General features: G+C 47.8%; 1 protein-coding gene across 1 annotated transcript in view; it reads left to right on the forward strand.

Moving 5' to 3' along the window:
* NPFFR1 (neuropeptide FF receptor 1) overlaps nucleotides 1–19,856 on the forward strand; it is a 215,987-nt gene that overhangs the window by 130,012 nt on the left and 66,119 nt on the right. Inside the window, exon 2 of the mRNA XM_066598769.1 lies at nucleotides 13,480–13,579. Coding sequence (XP_066454866.1) covers nucleotides 13,480–13,579 — 100 coding nt within the window. The remainder of the gene's footprint in view (nucleotides 1–13,479; nucleotides 13,580–19,856) is intronic.

Genomic DNA, 19,856 nt, shown 5'->3' on the forward strand with positions numbered 1-19,856 from the left:
TAGAAAATGAGCAGTGTGAGCAGGTCCTGTCGTGGATGGCAGAGTGCATCCAGCAATCTATCGACCACCCAGAATTCTGCGCCGTCCACTGCTGCAACTCTGAATCCTCTGGCTGCTGCTCCTCCTTCCTCCCAGCCTCCTCACTCCATTACAATGACACATTCTGAGGAGCAGGCAGACTCCCAGGAACTGTTCTTGGGCCCCTGCCCAGAATGGGCAGCAATGGTTCCGAATCCTCTCCCACTGGAGGAGTTTGTCATGACCGATGCCCAACCTTTGGAAAGTTCCCGGGGTCCGGGGGATGAGGCTGGGGACTTCCGGCAACTGTCTCAAGAGCTTTCAGTGGGTGAGGAGGACGATGACGATGAGACACAGTTGTCTATCACTCAGGTAGTAGTAATTGGAGTAAGTCCGAGGGAGGAGCGCACAGAGGATTCGGAGGAAGAGCAGCAGGACGATGATGTGACTGACCCCACCTGGTTTGCTACGCCTACTGAGGACAGGTCTTCAGAGAGGGAGGCAAGAGCAGCAGCAGGGCAGGTTGGAAGAGGCAGTGCGGTGGCCAGGGGTAGAGGCAGGGCCAGACCGAATAATCCACCAACTGTTTCCCAAAGCGCCCCCTTGCACCATGCCACCCTGCAGAGGCTGAGGTGCTCAAAGGTCTGGCAGTTTTTCACTGAGAGTGCAGACGACCGACGAACAGTGGTGTGCAACCTTTGTCGCGCCAAGATCAGCCGGGGAGCCACCACCACCAGCCTCACCACCACCAGCATGCGCAGACATATGATGGCCAAGCACCCCACAAGGTGGGACGAAGGCCGTTCACCGCCTCCGGTTTGCACCGCTGCCTCTCCCCCTGTGCCCCAACCTGCCACTGAGATCCAACCCCCCTCTCAGGACACAGGCACTACCGTCTCCTGGCCTGCACCCACACCCTCAACTCCGCTGACCTCGGCCCCATCCACCAATGTCTCCCGCAACATTGTACGCGCCCTCACCAACGCAGTTACTGCCAAGGTCCACTTAACAACGGACACGTGGACAACCACAAGTGGGCAGGGCCACTATATCTCCCTGACGGCACATTGGGTGAATTTAGTGGAGGCTGGGACAGAGTCAGAGCCTGGGACCGCTCACGTCCTACCCACCCCCAGAATTGCGGGCCCCAGCTCGGTGGTGGTATCTGCAGCGGTGTATGCTTCCTCCACTAAACCACCCTCCTCCTCCTCCTCCTCCTACGCAACCTCTGTCTCACAATCAAGATGTGTCAGCAGCAGCACGTCGCCAGCAGTCGGTGTTGCGCGGCACGGCAGCACAGCGGTGGGCAAGCGTCAGCAGGCCGTGCTGAAACTACTTAGCTTAGGAGAGAAGAGGCACACGGCCCACGAACTGCTGCAGGGTCTGACAGAGCAGACCAACCGCTGGCTTGCGCCGCTGAGCCTCCAACCAGGCATGGTCGTGTGTGACAATGGCCGTAACCTGGTGGCGGCTCTGCAGCTCGGCAGCCTCACGCACGTGCCATGCCTGGCCCACGTCTTTAATTTGGTGGTTCAGCGCTTTCTGAAAAGCTACCCACGCTTGTCAGACCTGCTCGGAAAGGTGCGCCGGCTCTGCGCACATTTCCGCAAGTCCCACACGGACGCTGCCACCCTGCGCACCCTGCAACATCGGTTTCATCTGCCAGTGCACCGACTGCTGTGCGACGTGCCCACACAGTGGAACTCTACGCTTCACATGTTGGCCAGGCTTTATGAGCAGCGTAGAGCTATAGTGGAATACCAACTCCAACATGGGCGGCGCAGTGGGAGTCAGCCTCCTCAATTCTTTACAGAAGAGTGGGCCTGGTTGGCAGACATCTGCCAGGTCCTTGGAAACTTTGAGGAGTCTACCCAGATGGTGAGCGGCGATGCTGCAATCATTAGCATCACCATTCCTTTGCTATGCCTCTTGAGAAGTTCCCTGCAAAGCATAAAGGCAGACGCTTTGCGCTCGGAAACAGAGGCGGGGGAAGACAGTATGTCGCTGGATAGTCAGAGCACCCTCCTGTCTATATCTCAGCGCGTTGAGGAGGAGGAGCATGAGGAGGATGAGGAGGAGGGGGAAGAGACAGCTTGGCCCACTGCTGAGGGTACCCATGCTGCTTGCTGTCATCCTTTCAGCGTGTATGGCCTGAGGAGGAGGAGGATCCTGAAAGTGATCTTCCTAGTGAGGACAGCCATGTTTTGCATACAGGTACCCTGGCACACATGGCTGACTTCATGTTAGGATGCCTTTCTCGTGACCCTCGCGTTACACGCATTCTGGCCACTACGGATTACTGGGTGTACACACTGCTCGACCCACGGTATAAGGAGAACCTTTCCACTCTCATACCCGAAGAGGAAAGGGGTTCGAGAGTGATGCTATACTACTGGACCCTGGCGGACAAACTGATGGTAAAATTTAGAGATGAGCGAACACCAAAATGTTCGGGTGTTCGTTATTCGTAACGAACTTCCCGTGATGCTCGAGGGTTCGTTTCGAACAACGAACCCCATTGAAGTCAATGGGCGACCGGAACATTTTTGTATTTCGCCGATGCTCGCTAAGGTTTTCATGTGTGAAAATCTGGGCAATTCAGGAAAGTGATGGGAATGACACAGTGACGGATAGGGCAGGCAAGGGGCTACATGGTGGGCTGCATCTCAAGTTCACAGGTCCCACTATTAAGCCACAATAGCGGCAAGAGTGCCCCCCCCCCCCCCACTGTCAGCATAAAGATCGTCCTCCTCTGGCACAGCTGTAACAGCTGTAGCAGAGAAGAACGATGTTTGCCCATTGAATTCAATGGAACCGGCAATACAGCCGACTCCACTGAATGCAATGGGCTGCCGGCGATCGCAGGATGAATGGTCGGAAAGGGGTTAAATATATAACCCCTTTCCTGCAATTCATCCAGAAATGTGTTACACTAAAAATATATACCGGCGTATAAGGCGACGGGGCGTATAAGACGACCCCCCAACTGTCACCTTATACGCCGGTAATACAGTGGAGCAAAGAATAAAAAGCATTACTTACGTTTTTAGATGATCTGCGGCGCTCCTGCAGGCTGTCACTCCCTCCTGGTCCACGGCAGACAAGCTTTCTCCACGAAAGACTTTAAATCCCTGCCTCCAGAAGCACATGTGCCTTCAGCCAATCACAGCCAATGACAATGATGTCATTGAATGGCTGTGATTGGCTGTGTTTCTGGAGGCGGGGATTTCAAGCCTTGAAATCCCCGCCTCCAGAAACACAGCCAATCACAGCCATTCAATGACATCATTGTCATTGGCTGTGATTGGCTGAAGGCACATGTGCTTCTGGAGGCAGGGATTTAAAGTCTTTCGTGGAGAAAGCTTGTCTGCCGTGGACCAGGAGGGAGTGACAGCCTGCAGGAGCGCCGCAGATCATCTAAAAACGTAAGTAATGCTTTTTATTCTTTGCTCCACTGTATTACCGGCGTATAAGGTGACAGTTGGGGGGTCGTCTTATACGCCCCGTCGCCTTATACGCCGGTATATATTTTTAGTGTAACACATTTCTGGATGAATTGCAGGAAAGGGGTTATATATTTAACCCCTTTCCGACCATTCATCCTGCGATCGCCGGCAGCCCATTGCATTCAGTGGAGTCGGCTGTATTGCCGGTTCCATTGAATTCAATGGGCAAACATCGTTCTTCTCTGCTACAGCTGTTACAGCTGTGCCAGAGAAGAAGGATTTGTCTTCTATATGTTCTCAATGGGGTCAGCGCTGCTGCCGCTGGCCCCATTGAGCGCATATAGAATGCATCCATAGCGAGCAGCGGGAGGGGCAGATTTCAATACTCGGGTGACACCTTATCTCCCCAGCCACTCACAGCAGGGGGGTGGTATAGGGCTTAAACGTTGCAGGGGGAAGTTGTAATGCCTTCCCTGTCTTTATATTGGCCAAAAAAAAGCGCTAACGTCTCAGGGAAGAAAGTTTAATTTACCAGAACACCGCATGGTGTTCGTTACGAATAACGAACATCCCGAACACCCTAATATTCGCACGAATAGCAAGCTCGGACGAACGCGTTCGCTCATCTCTAGTAAAATTCCCATCCGATAGCGCTAGTGGCCGAAGGCGCAGTTCCGAGGGCCAGGTAGCAGGGGAGGCGCGGAGATCAGGCAGCATGTACAGCACAGGCAGGGGAACACTCTCTAAGGCCTTTGACAGCTTTCTGGCTCCCCAGCAAGACTGTGTCACCGCTCCCCAGTCAAGGCTGAGTCGGCGGGAGCACTGTAAAAGGATGGTGAGGGAGTACGTAGCCGATCGCACGACCGTCCTCCGTGACGCCTCTGCCCCCTACAACTACTGGGTGTCGAAGCTGGACACGTGGCCTGAACTCGCGCTGTATGCCCTGGAGGTGCTTGCTTGTCCTGCGGCTAGCGTCTTGTCAGAGAGGGTGTTTAGTGCGGCTGGGGGAATCATCACAGATAAGCGTACCCGCCTGTCAACCGACAGTGCCGACAGGCTTACACTCATCAAGATGAACAAAGCCTGGATTTCCCCAGACTTCTCTTCTCCACCAGCGGACAGCAGCGATACCTAAACAATACGTAGGCTGCACCCGCGGATGGAAGCATTGTTCTCTATCACCATCAAAAACGTGGACCTTTTAGCTTCATCAATCTGTGTATAATATTCATCCTCCTCCTCCTGCTCCTCCTCCTGAAACCTCATGTAATCACGCCGAACGGGCAATTTTTCTTAGGCCCACAAAGCTCAGTCATATAATTTTTGTAAACAATTTTTATACGTTTCAATGCTCATTAAAGCGTTGAAACTTGCACCTGAACTAATTTTTATTTTAACTGGGCTGCCTCCAGGCCTAGTTACAAATTAAGCCACATTAACCAAAGCGATTAATGGGTTTCACCTGCCCTCTTGGTTGGGCATGGGCAATTTTTCTGACGTACATTAGTACTGTTGGTACACCAATTTTTTGGGGCCCTCGCCTACAGTGTAATCCAATAAATTTTTTGCCCACCTACATTAAAGCTGACGTTACATCAACTGTGCTGGGCACTGCAATGGGATATATTTATGTACCGCCGGTGGCTTCCTGGCACCCACCCATGCTGTCGGTCCACACGGAGTTGTAACTGCATGTGTCCAGTTCTAAAGAGCCCCAGTCTAACTGGGGCATGCAGTGTGGGCTGAAGCCCACCTGCATTAAACATCACATTACCTCAGCTGTGATGGGCAATGCAATGGGATATATTTATGTATCGCCGGTGGGTTCCAGGGAGCCACCCATGCTGTCGGTCCACACGGAGTTGTAACTGCATGTGTCCACTTCTAAAGAACCCCAGTCTGACTGGGGCATGCAGTGTGGGCCAAAGCCCACCTGCATTAAACATGACATTACCTCAACTGTGCTGGGCACTGCAATGGGATATATTTATGTACCGTCGGTGGGTTCCAGGGACCCACCCATGCTGTCGGTCCACACAGAGTTGTAACTGCATGTGTCCAGTTCTAAGGAACCCCAGTCTGACTGGGGCATGCAGTGTGGGCCGAAGCCCACCTGCATTAAACATGACATTACCTCAGCTGTGATGGGCAATGCAATGGGATATATTTATGTACCGCCGGTGGGTTCCAGGGAGCCTCCCATGCTGTCAGTCCACACGGAGTTGTAACTGCATGTGTCCACTTCTAAAGAACCCCAGTCTGACTGGGGCATGCAGTGTGGGCGGGAGCCCACCTGCATTAAACATGACATTACCTCAGCTGTGCTGGGCAATGCAATGGGATTTATCTATGTACCGCCTGTGGCTTCCTGGGACCCTCCCATGCTGTCGGTCCACACGGACTTCACAATAGGGAGTTGTACCTGCCTGTGTCTACTTATAAAGAACCCCAGTCTGACTGGGGCATGCAGTGTGGGCCGAAGCCCACCTGCATTAAACATGACATTACCTCAGCTGTGATGGGCAATGCAATGGGATATATTTATGTACCGCCGGTGGCTTCCTGGCACCCACCCATGCTGTCGGTCCACAGGGACTTCACAATAGGGAGTTGTACCTGCCTGTGTCTATGAATTTTAAACCCCGGTCAGGTTGGGGCATGCAGTGTGGGCCGAAGCCCACCTGCATTTAATCTGATGTTAGCCCTGCTGTCCAGGGCACTGCAATGGGATACATTTATGTACAGCCGGTGGGTTTCAGGGAGCCACCCATGCTGTGGGTGCACACGGAATTCCCATTGCGGAGTTGTACCTGCCTGTGACTATTTATAAAAAACCGCGGTCTGAGTGGGGCATGCAGACACCTTGACAGAATGAATAGTGTGTGGCACATAGGTTCCCCATTGCTATGCCCATGTGTGCAGCTCCTGATGGCGGTGGCACAGGATTAGATTTCTCATTGCTTCTGTACAGCATTGTGGGCTATCGCCCCGCCCCTTTTAAAGAGGGTCGCTGCCTAGCCGTGCCAACCCTCTGCAGTGTGTGCCTGCGGTTCCTCCTCATGGCAGACGCACTTATAAATAGACATGAGGGTGGTGTGGCATGAGGGCAGCTGAAGGCTGCGCAGGGACACTTTGGTGTGCGCTGTGGACACTGGGTCGTGCGGGGGGGGGGGGTTGGCAGCATGTAACCCAGGAGAAGTGGCAGCGGAGTGTCATGCAGGCAGTGATTGTGCTTTGTTGGAGGTAGTGTGGTGCTTAGCTAAGGTATGCATTGCTAATGAGGGCTTTTCAGAAGTAAAAATTGTTGGGAGGGGGGGGGCACTCTTGCCGCTATTGTGGCTTAATAGTGGGACCTGGGAACTTGAGATGCAGCCCAACTTGTAGCCCCTCGCCTGCCCTATCCGTTGCTGTGTCGTTCCCATCACTTTCTTGAATTGCCCAGATTTTCACAAATGGAAACCTTAGCGAGCATCGGCGATATACAAAAATGCTCGGGTCGCCCATTGACTTCAATGGGGTTCGTTACTCGAAACGAACCCTCGAGCATCGCGAAAATTTCGTCCCGAGTAACGAGCACCCGAGCATTTTGGTGCTCGCTCATCTCTAGTAATAACTCATCATAAATCCTCTTAAAGTGACAGCTCTCACAATGACCAACTATGCATTTCTCATGCCTCATTGTAACAAGCCAGCACTTACATTGTTTGTACATGCCCTCCGACTGGCAGCAGCAAGTCGTTTGTTCCATGGGCCTTCCTAAATCATGACCGACACCTGTTATACTCTAAACGCAAATGCACTCACAATTGCGGAATCTGCAGACGGTGTCCACATGGAGGCTCCGCAGCATGGCTGACTTCATGTTAGGATGCCTTTCTCGTGACCCTCGCGTTACACGCATTCTGGCCACTACGGATTACTGGGTGTACACACTGCTCGACCCACGGTATAAGGAGAACCTTTCCACTCTCATACCCGAAGAGGAAAGGGGTTCGAGAGTGATGCTATACTACTGGACCCTGGCGGACAAACTGATGGTAAAATTCCCATCCGACAGCGCTAGTGGCCGAAGGCGCAGTTCCGAGGGCCAGGTAGCAGGGGAGGCGCGGAGATCAGGCAGCATGTACAGCACAGGCAGGGGAACACTCTCTAAGGCCTTTGACAGCTTTCTGGCTCCCCAGCAAGACTGTGTCACCGCTCCCCAGTCAAGGCTGAGTCGGCGGGAGCACTGTAAAAGGATGGTGAGGGAGTACGTAGCCGATCGCACGACCGTCCTCTGTGACGCCTCTGCCCCCTACAACTACTGGGTGTCGAAGCTGGACACGTGGCCTGAACTCGCGCTGTATGCCCTGGAGGTGCTTGCTTGTCCTGCGGCTAGCGTCTTGTCAGATAGGGTGTTTAGTGCGGCTGGGGGAATCATCACAGATAAGCGTACCCGCCTGTCAACCGACAGTGCCGACAGGCTAACACTCATCAAGATGAACAAAGCCTGGATTTCCCCAGACTTCTCTTCTCCACCAGCGGACAGCAGCAATACGTAAGCAATACGTAGGCTGCACCCGCGGATGGAAGCATTGTTCTCTATCACCATCAAAAACGTGGACCTTTTAGCTTCATCAATCTGTGTATAATATTCATCCTCCTCCTCCTGCTCCTCCTCCTGAAACCTCATGTAATCACGCCGAACGGGCAATTTTTCTTAGGCCCACAAGGCTCAGTCATATAATTTTTCTAAACAATTTTTATACGTTTCAATGCTCATTAAAGCGTTGAAACTTGCACCTGAACTAATTTTTATTTTAACTGGGCTGCCTCCAGGCCTAGTTACAAATTAAGCCACATTAACCAAAGTGATTAATGGGTTTCACCTGCCCTCTTGGTTGGGCATGGGCAATTTTTCTGACGTACATTAGTACTGTTGGTACACCAATTTTTTGGGGCCCTCGCCTACAGTGTAATCCAATAAATTTTTTGCCCACCTACATTAAAGCTGACGTTACATCAGCTGTGCTGGGCACTGCAATGGGATATATTTATGTACCGCCGGTGGCTTCCTGGCACCCACCCATGCTGTCGGTCCACACGGAGTTGTAACTGCATGTGTCCAGTTCTAAAGAGCCCCAGTCTAACTGGGGCATGCAGTGTGGGCCGAAGCCCACCTGCATTAAACATCACATTACCTCAGCTGTGATGGGCAATGCAATGGGATATATTTATGTATCGCCGGTGGGTTCCAGGGAGCCACCCATGCTGTCGGTCCACACGGAGTTGTAACTGCATGTGTCCACTACTAAAGAACCCCAGTCTGACTGGGGCATGCAGTGTGGGCCGAAGCCCACCTGCATTAAACATGACATTACCTCAGCTGTGATGGGCAATGCAATGGGATATATTTATGTACCGCCGGTGGGTTCCAGGGAGCCACCCATGCTGTCGGTCCACACGGAGTTGTAACTGCATGTGTCCACTTCTAAAGAACCCCAGTCTGACTGGGGCATGCAGTGTGGGCCGAAGCCCACCTGCATTAAACATGACATTACCTCAGCTGTGCTGGGCAATGCAATGGGATTTATTTATGTACCGCCTGTGGCTTCCTGGGACCCTCCCATGCTGTCAGTCCACACGGACTTCACAATAGGGAGTTGTACCTGCCTGTGTCTACTTATAAAGAACCCCAGTCTGACTGGGGCATGCAGTGTGGACTGAAGCCCACCTGCATTAAACATGACATTACCTCAGCTGTGATGGGCAATGCAATGGGATATATTTATGTACCGCCGGTGGCTTCCTGGCACCCACCCATGCTGTCGGTCCACAGGGACTTCACAATAGGGAGTTGTACCTGCCTGTGTCTATGAATTTTAAACCCCGGTCAGGTTGGGGCATGCAGTGTGGGCCGAAGCCCACCTGCATTTAATCTGACGTTAGCCCTGCTGTCCAGGGCACTGCAATGGGATACATTTATGTACAGCCGGTGGGTTTCAGGGAGCCACCCATGCTGTGGGTGCACACGGAATTCCCATTGCGGAGTTGTACCTGCCTGTGACTATTTATAAAAAACCGCGGTCTGAGTGGGGCATGCAGACACCTTGACAGAATGAATAGTGTGTGGCACATAGGTTCCCCATTGCTATGCCCACGTGTGCAGCTCCTGATGGCGGTGGCACAGGATTAGATTCCTCATTGCTTCTGTACAGCATTGTGGGCTATCGCCCCGCCCCTTTTAAAGAGGGTCGCTGCCTAGCCGTGCCAACCCTCTGCAGTGTGTGCCTGCGGTTCCTCCTCATGGCAGACGCACTTATAAATAGACATGAGGGTGGTGTGGCATGAGGGCAGCTGAAGGCTGCGCAGGGACACTTTGGTGTGCGCTGTGGACACTGGGTCGTGCGGGGGGGGGGGGGTTGGGCAGCATGTAACCCAGGAGAAGTGGCAGCGGAGTGTCATGCAGGCAGTGATTGTGCTTTGTTGGAGGTAGTGTGGTGCTTAGCTAAGGTATGCATTGCTAATGAGGGCTTTTCAGAAGTAAAAATTGTTGGGAGGGGGGGGGCACTCTTGCCGCTATTGTGGCTTAATAGTGGGACCTGGGAACTTGAGATGCAGCCCAACTTGTAGCCCCTCGCCTGCCCTATCCGTTGCTGTGTCGTTCCCATCACTTTCTTGAATTGCCCAGATTTTCACAAATGGAAACCTTAGCGAGCATCGGCGATATACAAAAATGCTCGGGTCGCCCATTGACTTCAATGGGGTTCGTTACTCGAAACGAACCCTCGAGCATCGCGAAAATTTCGTCCCGAGTAACGAGCACCCGAGCATTTTGGTGCTCGCTCATCTCTAGTAATAACTCATCATAAATCCTCTTAAAGTGACAGCTCTCACAATGACCAACTATGCATTTCTCATGCCTCATTGTAACAAGCCAGCACTTACATTGTTTGTACATGCCCTCCGACTGGCAGCAGCAAGTCGTTTGTTCCATGGGCCTTCCTAAATCATGACCGACACCTGTTATACTCTAAACGCAACCGCACTCACAATTGCGGAATCTGCAGACGGTGTCCACATGGAGGCTCCGCAGCAAATCGCACACATTTAAACGTTTGTACTTTTGCTTTTTTCCTTCACACTCACAGAAACGAATTGTGAATTCCGCGAGAGGAGGAAAAAACGCAGCATGCTCTATTTTGATGCAGACAACTTCCATTGAAGTCAACATCATCGCCTAGCATCAGCGTGGGAAATACAAACATTTAAAAAAAAATCTGTACTATGCATTACGGACGGCGAGTGTCCGCAGTCAATACAGATTTTGCACGTACGCGAAGTCGCAGCCACATTCCGCAGAATCTGGCTCTCCCATGTGCAGCCTTAACCCGACTCCTCTCACTCCATAGGAGTTGCGCCCTTAACACACAGAACGCACCACGTTATAGATGTCAGTACATCAAGGTCATCACACATGGCTTCAAATACCTCCTACCCAAGTGCCTTGCTGCGCCATTACAATCTCAATCACCATATCATAAATATCACACATTACATCATTCCTATATGACAGTGCAACTTCTAACACCTAATTTTGCAAGGCCTTGCACAAAACTAATCTCACTACACTTATCAGACAGTCCCTAATGGGTCTGAGACCCCCACACCCTTGACAGGGATTTACCTAATACAGTCCCGGGGGCATTATCACATTGATGAACATTTCTTTGCCCCAGTGATTCAAATGCTTCATTTTTCCCAGTCACTCTCTTCAGACCCAAGTTCATCAGGGCCCTCTGGTGGTCTTCTGCGCTACTCCTCAACATGGAAACAGTGCTGCACTAGTCCCTGCTTCCACACTGCTGCCCTGCTGCATCACTCACTCTTGTGATGCAGCATTCAGACTTTTATAAGGTGCCTGCTGCACCACGGACATTCAGGCAGCTTCTTGAGGGGCAGGGAGCGGAGCTTAAGTCCAGTGGCCTGGAGCTTCTGGTATGAGCAGCTGATCCACCCTTCACAGTAAGGGGAAGTGTCTCCCTCTTACAATAGCTCCATATATATATATATATATATATATATATATATATATATAAAACAATGGAGTCTGTGTTGCAAAGAAACTTCCTGTCTGACAGGACAGGAAGTTTCTTTATGAGATCCATGCTATGAATAAGAATGCTTTCTCTGGGTCTCTATGGATGTATGTTATGTGTCTTGGATGCTGGATATTGTTTTCTTCCTGTATTAAATATATACCTACCTTCAGCGTAGTGTTTCCTTCCTGCATCGTTAATTTGAGTGGAATGGTTTAAGAATGTGCAATGAGCTAAAAGATGTTTCTACTTTATGATATGCAGTGGTTATCTACCAAAAGTAGTCAAATGAAAAAAACATTATGTGAACCAGCAACTGGGTCATGTGTACCCAAAGCTCAGAAGAATGTATGGGGAATAGGATAGCCCATCAGATCTAATCCCACAGAAAAGCTACTGTAGCACAAATTGCTAAAAAATGTAATGCTGGCTATGATGGAAAGGTATCAGGACACACAGGACATGGCAGCTTGTAGCGTATAGTGCTACAAAGCCACAGGTGGTTAGAGTACCTATGTTCACTCACGTCCACTCCCGGAAGTACCTTCAATAGGCATGTGAGCATCAGGGCTGGACCAAGGAGCAATGGAAGACATTGGTCTGGTCTGATGAATCACATTTTCTTTTACACCATATGGACAGCCAATTGCAAGAAAGAGATGGCACCAGGATGTACTATGTGGTACAGTTGACATTAGGACAGTTAACTTACTGACTGCCTGTTTTGATTGGTCCCTTGTTGTCCCACGTGACCCCCACTGGGCTGAGCTGGATACTACAGCAGACCAGAAGGTACTTTCTCTATTCATTCCTATGAGGCTCAAATTGTAGCTGCCATACAAATCAATAGAGAAAGTGACTTTCAGTCCACACAGCAGACTCTAGACTTAGACTAGCCACGGCGCAGGTCACATGGAACATCAGGGGACCAAAATGGACCTTTTATGAATAAAGCGGCTGTTAAGTATGTCAACTGCCCGAATATATACTGTATGCCAATTGTACTCCAAGTTTCCCTTTAACAAAAGCTACAAAAGCTTACTAGATATTTCCCTGATATCTGTTGCCACATCAACATGCAGTGAGCACTGCAAGTTAATTATACAATTTTTGATACTAATTTCTATACTTTTCTATAGTCCCCTTTCCTCTGTATTTGCTTATGTGTCATTTTTACCTGCTTCAAACAAGCTAAGATTAGAAAAATGGGACTACTTTAAAACTGCTAAAGTCTAACTTTCAATTACTTTAAAAATGGCCCTTAGAATTATCTATAGAGATTTTTTCGGTAAGTAACTGAAAGTTTGTGCTGTGGGAAAACCTTGAAGGGAACATAGCAATAAATCATCGCTGCAGCCCATTCACTCTGAGGATTGATGGAGTCCCAGAAGACAGGCCAGGTCAAATCACAAAGTGACTAAATATTCTAAAACTGTGCCATCACTTCATGAGATGGGAAAAACTCTTTAAATGAATAGCACTGACTGGCATTTCATATGCCATTGTTAAACCAAAGTACATGGGGGTAAAAGTGTGCTAAATTTATGACGAGAAGCACCTAGCAATAAAATTGGTGCATCTTTGGCTGAATGTGCACCAGAAATTGAACTATACGCCTATGCTATGAGCAGGTGTAGATTTGCACTCTAATTTTTGCCAATTTCTGGTATAAATTATAGTACATTTGTCAGATCAATGGGGCCCCACCACCTCTCACCTAACCCCATCCACTTTGTTTTTGGCATTTCTCAAAAATGGCAAGAAAGTTACAAATTTTAGTGCAATTGTACCATGTGTCAAATTTGCAACTTTTCTAAATAGAAATTGGAAAGAAAATCAGTTAATAAATTCCCTTCATTGTGTTTCTTGTTATTTTCAACGGAAGTGTACTATCCATGTAATAAAATCTTCTTTCTCTCCCTTTTCTTTTTCTTTAGGATGGCCTTTTGACAACATCATGTGCAAGATGAGTGGTCTTGTCCAAGGAATGTCTGTTTCTGCATCTGTATTTACTCTTGTGGCCATTGCAGTTGAGAGGTATGGAGAAAATATATATTAGACTTTTTTTCCAAAGTGCAGAATTTTAAAATAAATAATGTTATAAGTTCTTCTATTTGTCATTTTGGTCAGTCTCTCGTAAAAAGGTTTTTGTTTTTGTCAAAAGGAATTTATCATGGACTTTAATCACTTATCCTAAGACCCCCACTGAGACCCCCACTTATCCAGAAAACTGTGGTCCCATTTCCCCCTCTTCTTCCACTGCTAGCTTAATAATCGCATACGTGCGGCAATGACGTCTGCCCATTTGGGGAAGCCTAGCTTATGATGTGCGCTCCCTTCCTCTCCGTCTTGCCACGTGGCAGAGGTGCGCCTGTGCATCACCAAATAAGTCTGTCTTGTTGCGCTCTTTAGAGAACTCTATAAATTTTCAGCATAAAATGTAGCCCATGTCCTTCCTCAGAATGCAAGCTATCTCCCTGCCAAATTTCATCAGAATCGCTTCAGCGGTTTTAGTTGTGGAAAGGTAACAAACAGACAGACAGAGTTACTTTCACGTTTAAAATATTAGTATGGATTTGGGACCTCCCAATGACTTCTAACTAGAAATATAAAATCAAATCATGTACAAGATGTAGTTAGATGTAACTGTTCTCGGCAAGAAAAAAAGCAAGTAATTTTGTAGCTATAATACCTTTTAATGGCTAACAAAAATACATAATGTTATAGCGAGCTTTTGAACCCACTTAGGGTTCTTCTTCAGGGTTAATGGAATAGATTCGAAGAAGTATATATATATATATATATATATATATATATATATATATATATATATATATATAGGAATCACCAATACCAGCAGTAGATGAACCCAGGTCTACCTGATAAATTTCAAGGAGTACTGTATAGACTGTTCAGAACTGAAATTCACTGAGTGGACCCAAGTCATCCTATCAGCTAACCTGCCGTCAATGGTGTAGAATGATAATCTAAACATATATCCTGTTCAGCTATTCAGATCTATTGCAATCAATTAGCTCAGCTTTTTTCCTTTACTTACCACCAGTCCACCATGAAGAGATGAAGAGCTGAGTGAATTTGTTTGTTATTTTTCTGGCTACTATCTTTACACACTAGTGGTATTGCCGCCAGCCTAACACCAGGGTTGAGCGATATGACATATATATATATATATATATATATATATATAATTTGATGATCCAGTTTTTGATCTGGTGAAACGCGTTGGAAAAAGCAGTAGAGTGTATTTAGTGGAGTATTAGAGCAGATGAGTTGTATTTAGCAAAACTAATTGGGTTCAATGGATCTGATTTTTAGTCTTATATCAATTAAAGTTACAGTTTATTTGGGAACCTCCCAGTGACTTCTAGTTCCTCTTTAAAGGTTTTCCACAGCCCACCATGACTCTATATTTTTAGTTGGTGCTTGTAATTTTGTATATTTAGCTAACCTTTGAAGAGTATGGACATGCATGATTAAGTGGGTCTACCACACAACAAACCTTACAGTGCTATTATTTTGAAAAACCAAACCATAAAGCATAAGACTGCGGTTGCACTGATTGCCCACTGTACAATCCCTTTAATCAGTGATCATGATTAGAGGGTGCTGTTAACTAACAGGGCTTTCCCCAGTCATCCTGTTCAGCAGTAGTATGCAACACTTCCAAATTTCTAGCTGTACGATGGGCACGCTTCACATTTGGGAAGTAGGAGATTTCTGCATAGAAATGCTTCTTCACATGGGTGTATGCGCAACTATGCTCTCCACTACAGAGCATAGTTGCGCATGAGCGAGATAAGAATCTTTTTTTCTAGCTTTCAAACTCAACACTATTCCGTACAAGTTTGAAAAATAAACGGGAGGACAGGACCTGTCCTATCTATCTTGCACATAGTATTGACTACTTGCTGGAAAGATTGGGTAAGTCCTGTCTTTTCTTGCCTGTACTATTAAAGGGGTTCTGACATGAATAATTTTTTTATGCTTTACCAGCCATTGTTCCCTGGTCTGCCTAATGGACACAGGGAACCCACGATTTAATGGCTGCTAAAGCATAAAAACATGATACTTACATTGTCTCCTGTTGTTGTTGACATCAGGGGGGTCATCTCCCGGCAGGCGCTGTTCTTCTGCTTCTTCCTCCACGAGCCGCGCCGCTCCGGGATCGCGCACATGCGCAGTGGAGAGGTGCCCTCTGACAGGAGTCAGGACGGGCCGTGTCTCCACTGCGCACGCGCAGAATTTCGTAGTTCAGCGAGGACGGACGGGCCGCCCACAGCAAGCACTGCTTGTGACGTGCTTGCTGTGAGCGGCCCGTCCGTTCACCTCGGAAGTGACTGACGGACGGAGCTGAGCAGGAAGCGGTCATTTTGACCGCTCCTGCTCTGCTTCTACAAGCCACAGAAGAAGATGCCAGACAGAGGGGACATGCCTGGCGATCGGTCCTGGCCAGGAAAGGTGAGTAAAAGTTGGTTTTTTTTAGTGTCAGAACCCCTTTAACGGTCGAGAATACCACTAGTGACACTCAGCTCCTACAGAACATGACCTGTAAGCCTTCTCTTGGCTGTGCAAAGAATAGAAGATCCATCCAGCACCTTGAGAAATAAAAGCCGCACTTTATTTTAATACTTTAAAAATCCACTTTCAAGGAGACACAAATGTTTATGCATATCAAACACTGAAAAGGTTCTTAATAATTAAGATCTATTGCAGAGTTACATCATCTTGCATTTTAAATTTAATAGGACAATTTAAAAGAAGTTTGTGAGCCCACTAGTGATTTAACAATGGCACACATGACTAAGGGTCTTTTAGATGAGTCGATTCTCATTTGAATGAGCGAGTGATGTCATCGCTAACTCGTTTGCACTCATGCAGCCTATTTATACAGGCATATTGTTACGTCCACCGGGCACACCAAGGCACCAAGCCTCAGCATGGACGCAAGACGGCATATACACATACGCCATAAGCGCACACACACAATGCACAATAAACACCATAAGTAGGACTGCGTACTGGTCTCATGGGCAGATATAACATATCCCTACTCTAAAGGGACAACAACCACATGAAAACCTGCTGCAAGCAGGGTAATCATCCTGTTAAGGACGACCCTGTGCAAGAAGCTAAGGACGTAGCTATCCCTGGATGGCAAATGATCCACAGCAGTGCAGAACACAGTTAAAAACAAATCGCAGAACAGAAGTAATGACACCGGGTGTCTGGAAACCACAACAGACACTGAACATGTCGCTGTTCACACCAACACCCCAAGGACTTGCACGCAAGATAGAACAGGACTGTTCATACACCTTGTCTGGCACCTGCACAGACCCAATTAACACCCCATTGTTCACACACATGTCTGGTCACCTGCACAGAGATGCACCATACATCATGTATAAAAGCAAAAGCCTAGGGTGACAGAGAAACCCAACACAGAAACCCTACTCAGAGCTCACATGCATACAGATAAACCATTGCTAGCGCAAGTGTTGTCACACCAAGGGCTTCACAGCCTAACACAGATGCATCGTTGGCTCAATCAAGAATCATTCAGAATCATTCAGTCCTTGTAGTGAATGAGAGGGACTGAACGAGCACTGTTTAACCCCTTGAGTGGCGGGTTTCCTACCACCCTGTCGTGCCCACCAGGGCAGGTTTTTTAAAATGGTCTAATCATTGAATTTCAACTAGTTTTGCAGTTGCGTCTCAAGAGCCATAACTTTTTCATTTTTCCATTGACATGGCCATATAAGGGCTTGTTTTTTGCGGGACAAGTTGTGATTTTTTAAACAGGGGGGAGGAAAAAAAGAAATGGGGAAAAAAGAAAAAAGGGGCCATGTCATTAAGGGGTTAAATAATGTATTAACTTCCTTCTCTGGGTCATTACGACGCACATGGATACCACATGTGTGATTGTATTTTTGATTTTTTACAAAGTAAAGAGAAAGTGTTTTTTTTATTTTTTTAATAATTTTTTTTACTTTTTTTTTTTTAATTTTTTAAAAATTTTTTATTTTTTTTTTGTCCCTTTAGGGGACTTCCACAGGGACCCATCAGGACCCCTGATCACATTCCAGGGGTCCGATGGTGACAGCCCTTTACATGCTGCAGTGACAGCCCTTTACATGCTGCAGTCACATAGACTGCAGCATGTAAAGGGTTAACACAGCAGAGATCAGAGGTTTTCTCTGATCTCTGCTGTAAGAGCTAGTACCTAGCTGTCCTCTGACAGCTAACAACCAGCTCCCCCTGCCACAGAGACCATCGGCTTGCTTCTGACAAGCCGATGGTCTCTATGGCAACCTGTAAACAAAGCAGGACATTGCCGACATGTCGGCAATATCTTCTGCTGGTTTTTCAAAGCCCTTGCTTTGTTCTCTGTGGGACTGTGCAGGCAGAGCACACTGCCACAGCTTGTGGCATTGTGCTCTGCAGCTCCCATAGTGATACATAGCCCGGAAATCTTCCGGGGTATATCACTATGGGCAGTGGAGCTCGTCACGGAACTTTTCCGGGCGTGCCACTCAAGGGGTTAAACCGAACGATAAGTGAACGATCCAATGTTGGTTTTTATGCTTGCATAGAATGAATGATGAATGAATAGCAAATGATTCTCGTTCATCATTCAGTTATTGGCTTACATTTAGACAGAACTATAATCATTCACTTTCACTTGCTTGAACAATTATTTTAACAATAATTGTTACATCTAAAAGCATCCTAAAGGTCCTTTTAGATGAGCCGATTCTCATTTGAACAAGCAAATAAGCGAGTGACATCATTGCTAACTCATTCGCTTTTGTGCAGTCTGTTTAGACAGGCAAACACATCGTTGGCTCGTTCAAAGGAACATCATTCAGTATTGTTTAGTCTTTCACATTCGCTATATTAGTGAATGTGAAAGACTGAATGACGCAGTTTAAACTAAACGATAAGTGAACAAGACAACAATGGCTTTTATGCCTGTATAAAATAGACAATGATTGAAAAGCGAACAATTCTCATTTGTCGGTCAGTCATTGGCTAACTGTTAGGCGTCGTTCATATGAGTGCTGTTTTCACGCATTAGAGGCAGATGAAAAGTGTGCTTCTATAAGAACCAATGGTTTTCTATAGAAGCATTCACATGAAGGAATTTTAGACACACTAAATAATCGCACCAATCAAAGATAGGACATGCGACTGCAAGGTATTCTAAATGTCCCGCTGTAAACTTCTGTTAGTCCCTGTGGGGGTGATGGGAAGCCCCGAGGGTTCCTTTAATCCCTGTGGGGACTAACAAGAATTTTCAGTGGGAAATTTAAAATGTGCTTCTGGGCTACACGTTTTGAAAGTCTTGCTGTAAGCAGCTAGGAATTACTCCAGCCCGGCTGCTGGGCAATGCCCCAGCAGTATGGGACTCCCTCCACCTCTCTCCCCAAGGGATTTCCCTATAGCAGAGAGAAGGAGGGGGCAGGGTTACAGGGCTTCCCCAAGAGCATGGGAGGAGAGGGCAGAGCAAGAGGGATCTGCGAGAAGTCTCATTGCAGTGCCCATTCTCTCTAGCCCCTTCCACTCCCTCTGCACTATGGGGATATCCCTCAGGGATCCCCAGAGGAGGGAGAGACAAAGCAGAGCTATGGATTAATTACCCATAGCAGGGAAAGAGAGCAGGGCTATGGGGGATTAACCCATAACAGGGAGAAACAGAGCAGGGCTATTGGTTAATCCCCCATTGCAGGGAGAGAGAGTGGGGCTATGGGGGATTATTTCATAGCAGGGAAAGACAGAGCAGGGCTATGGGTTAATCCCCCATAGCCCCGCTCTCTCTCTCCCTACTATGGGGAAATCCCAGAGCCCTGCAGGGCTTATTCTCCCTCTACTCCTGGAGCAGCTGCGCTTTTTTAAGTGAGTAGCTCCAGTGAGTAGCTGCCCGTTCATGTGATTTTTAGCTCAGTATAGGTGCGATTTTTGGTACTAATGTCTATTAGTATGGAGCATGTGAGCTGCCATGAGCTGTGTTTAGGGAACAGACCACCCACTGTTCCCTGATTACATTCCCTTTGTTGCTTACTTGCGTAAAATTAACTTGTGATGTCACAATAGCTTCTCTGGGGGAAACCCACTTGTGATGTTACAATAGCTTCTTAGAGGGAAACCCACTTGTAAAGTCACAATAGCTTCCCTGGAGAAAACCTGCTTGGGATTTTATAATAGTTTTATCTATATGTCATGTCACGATAGCATATCTAAATTAAGCCTATTTATGATGTCATAATTATACTCCTAAGAGAAACCATGTTAC

This window comes from Eleutherodactylus coqui, chromosome 4 (assembly GCF_035609145.1).
Source record: "Eleutherodactylus coqui strain aEleCoq1 chromosome 4, aEleCoq1.hap1, whole genome shotgun sequence".
In the NCBI taxonomy this organism is placed as follows: domain Eukaryota; kingdom Metazoa; phylum Chordata; class Amphibia; order Anura; family Eleutherodactylidae; genus Eleutherodactylus; species Eleutherodactylus coqui.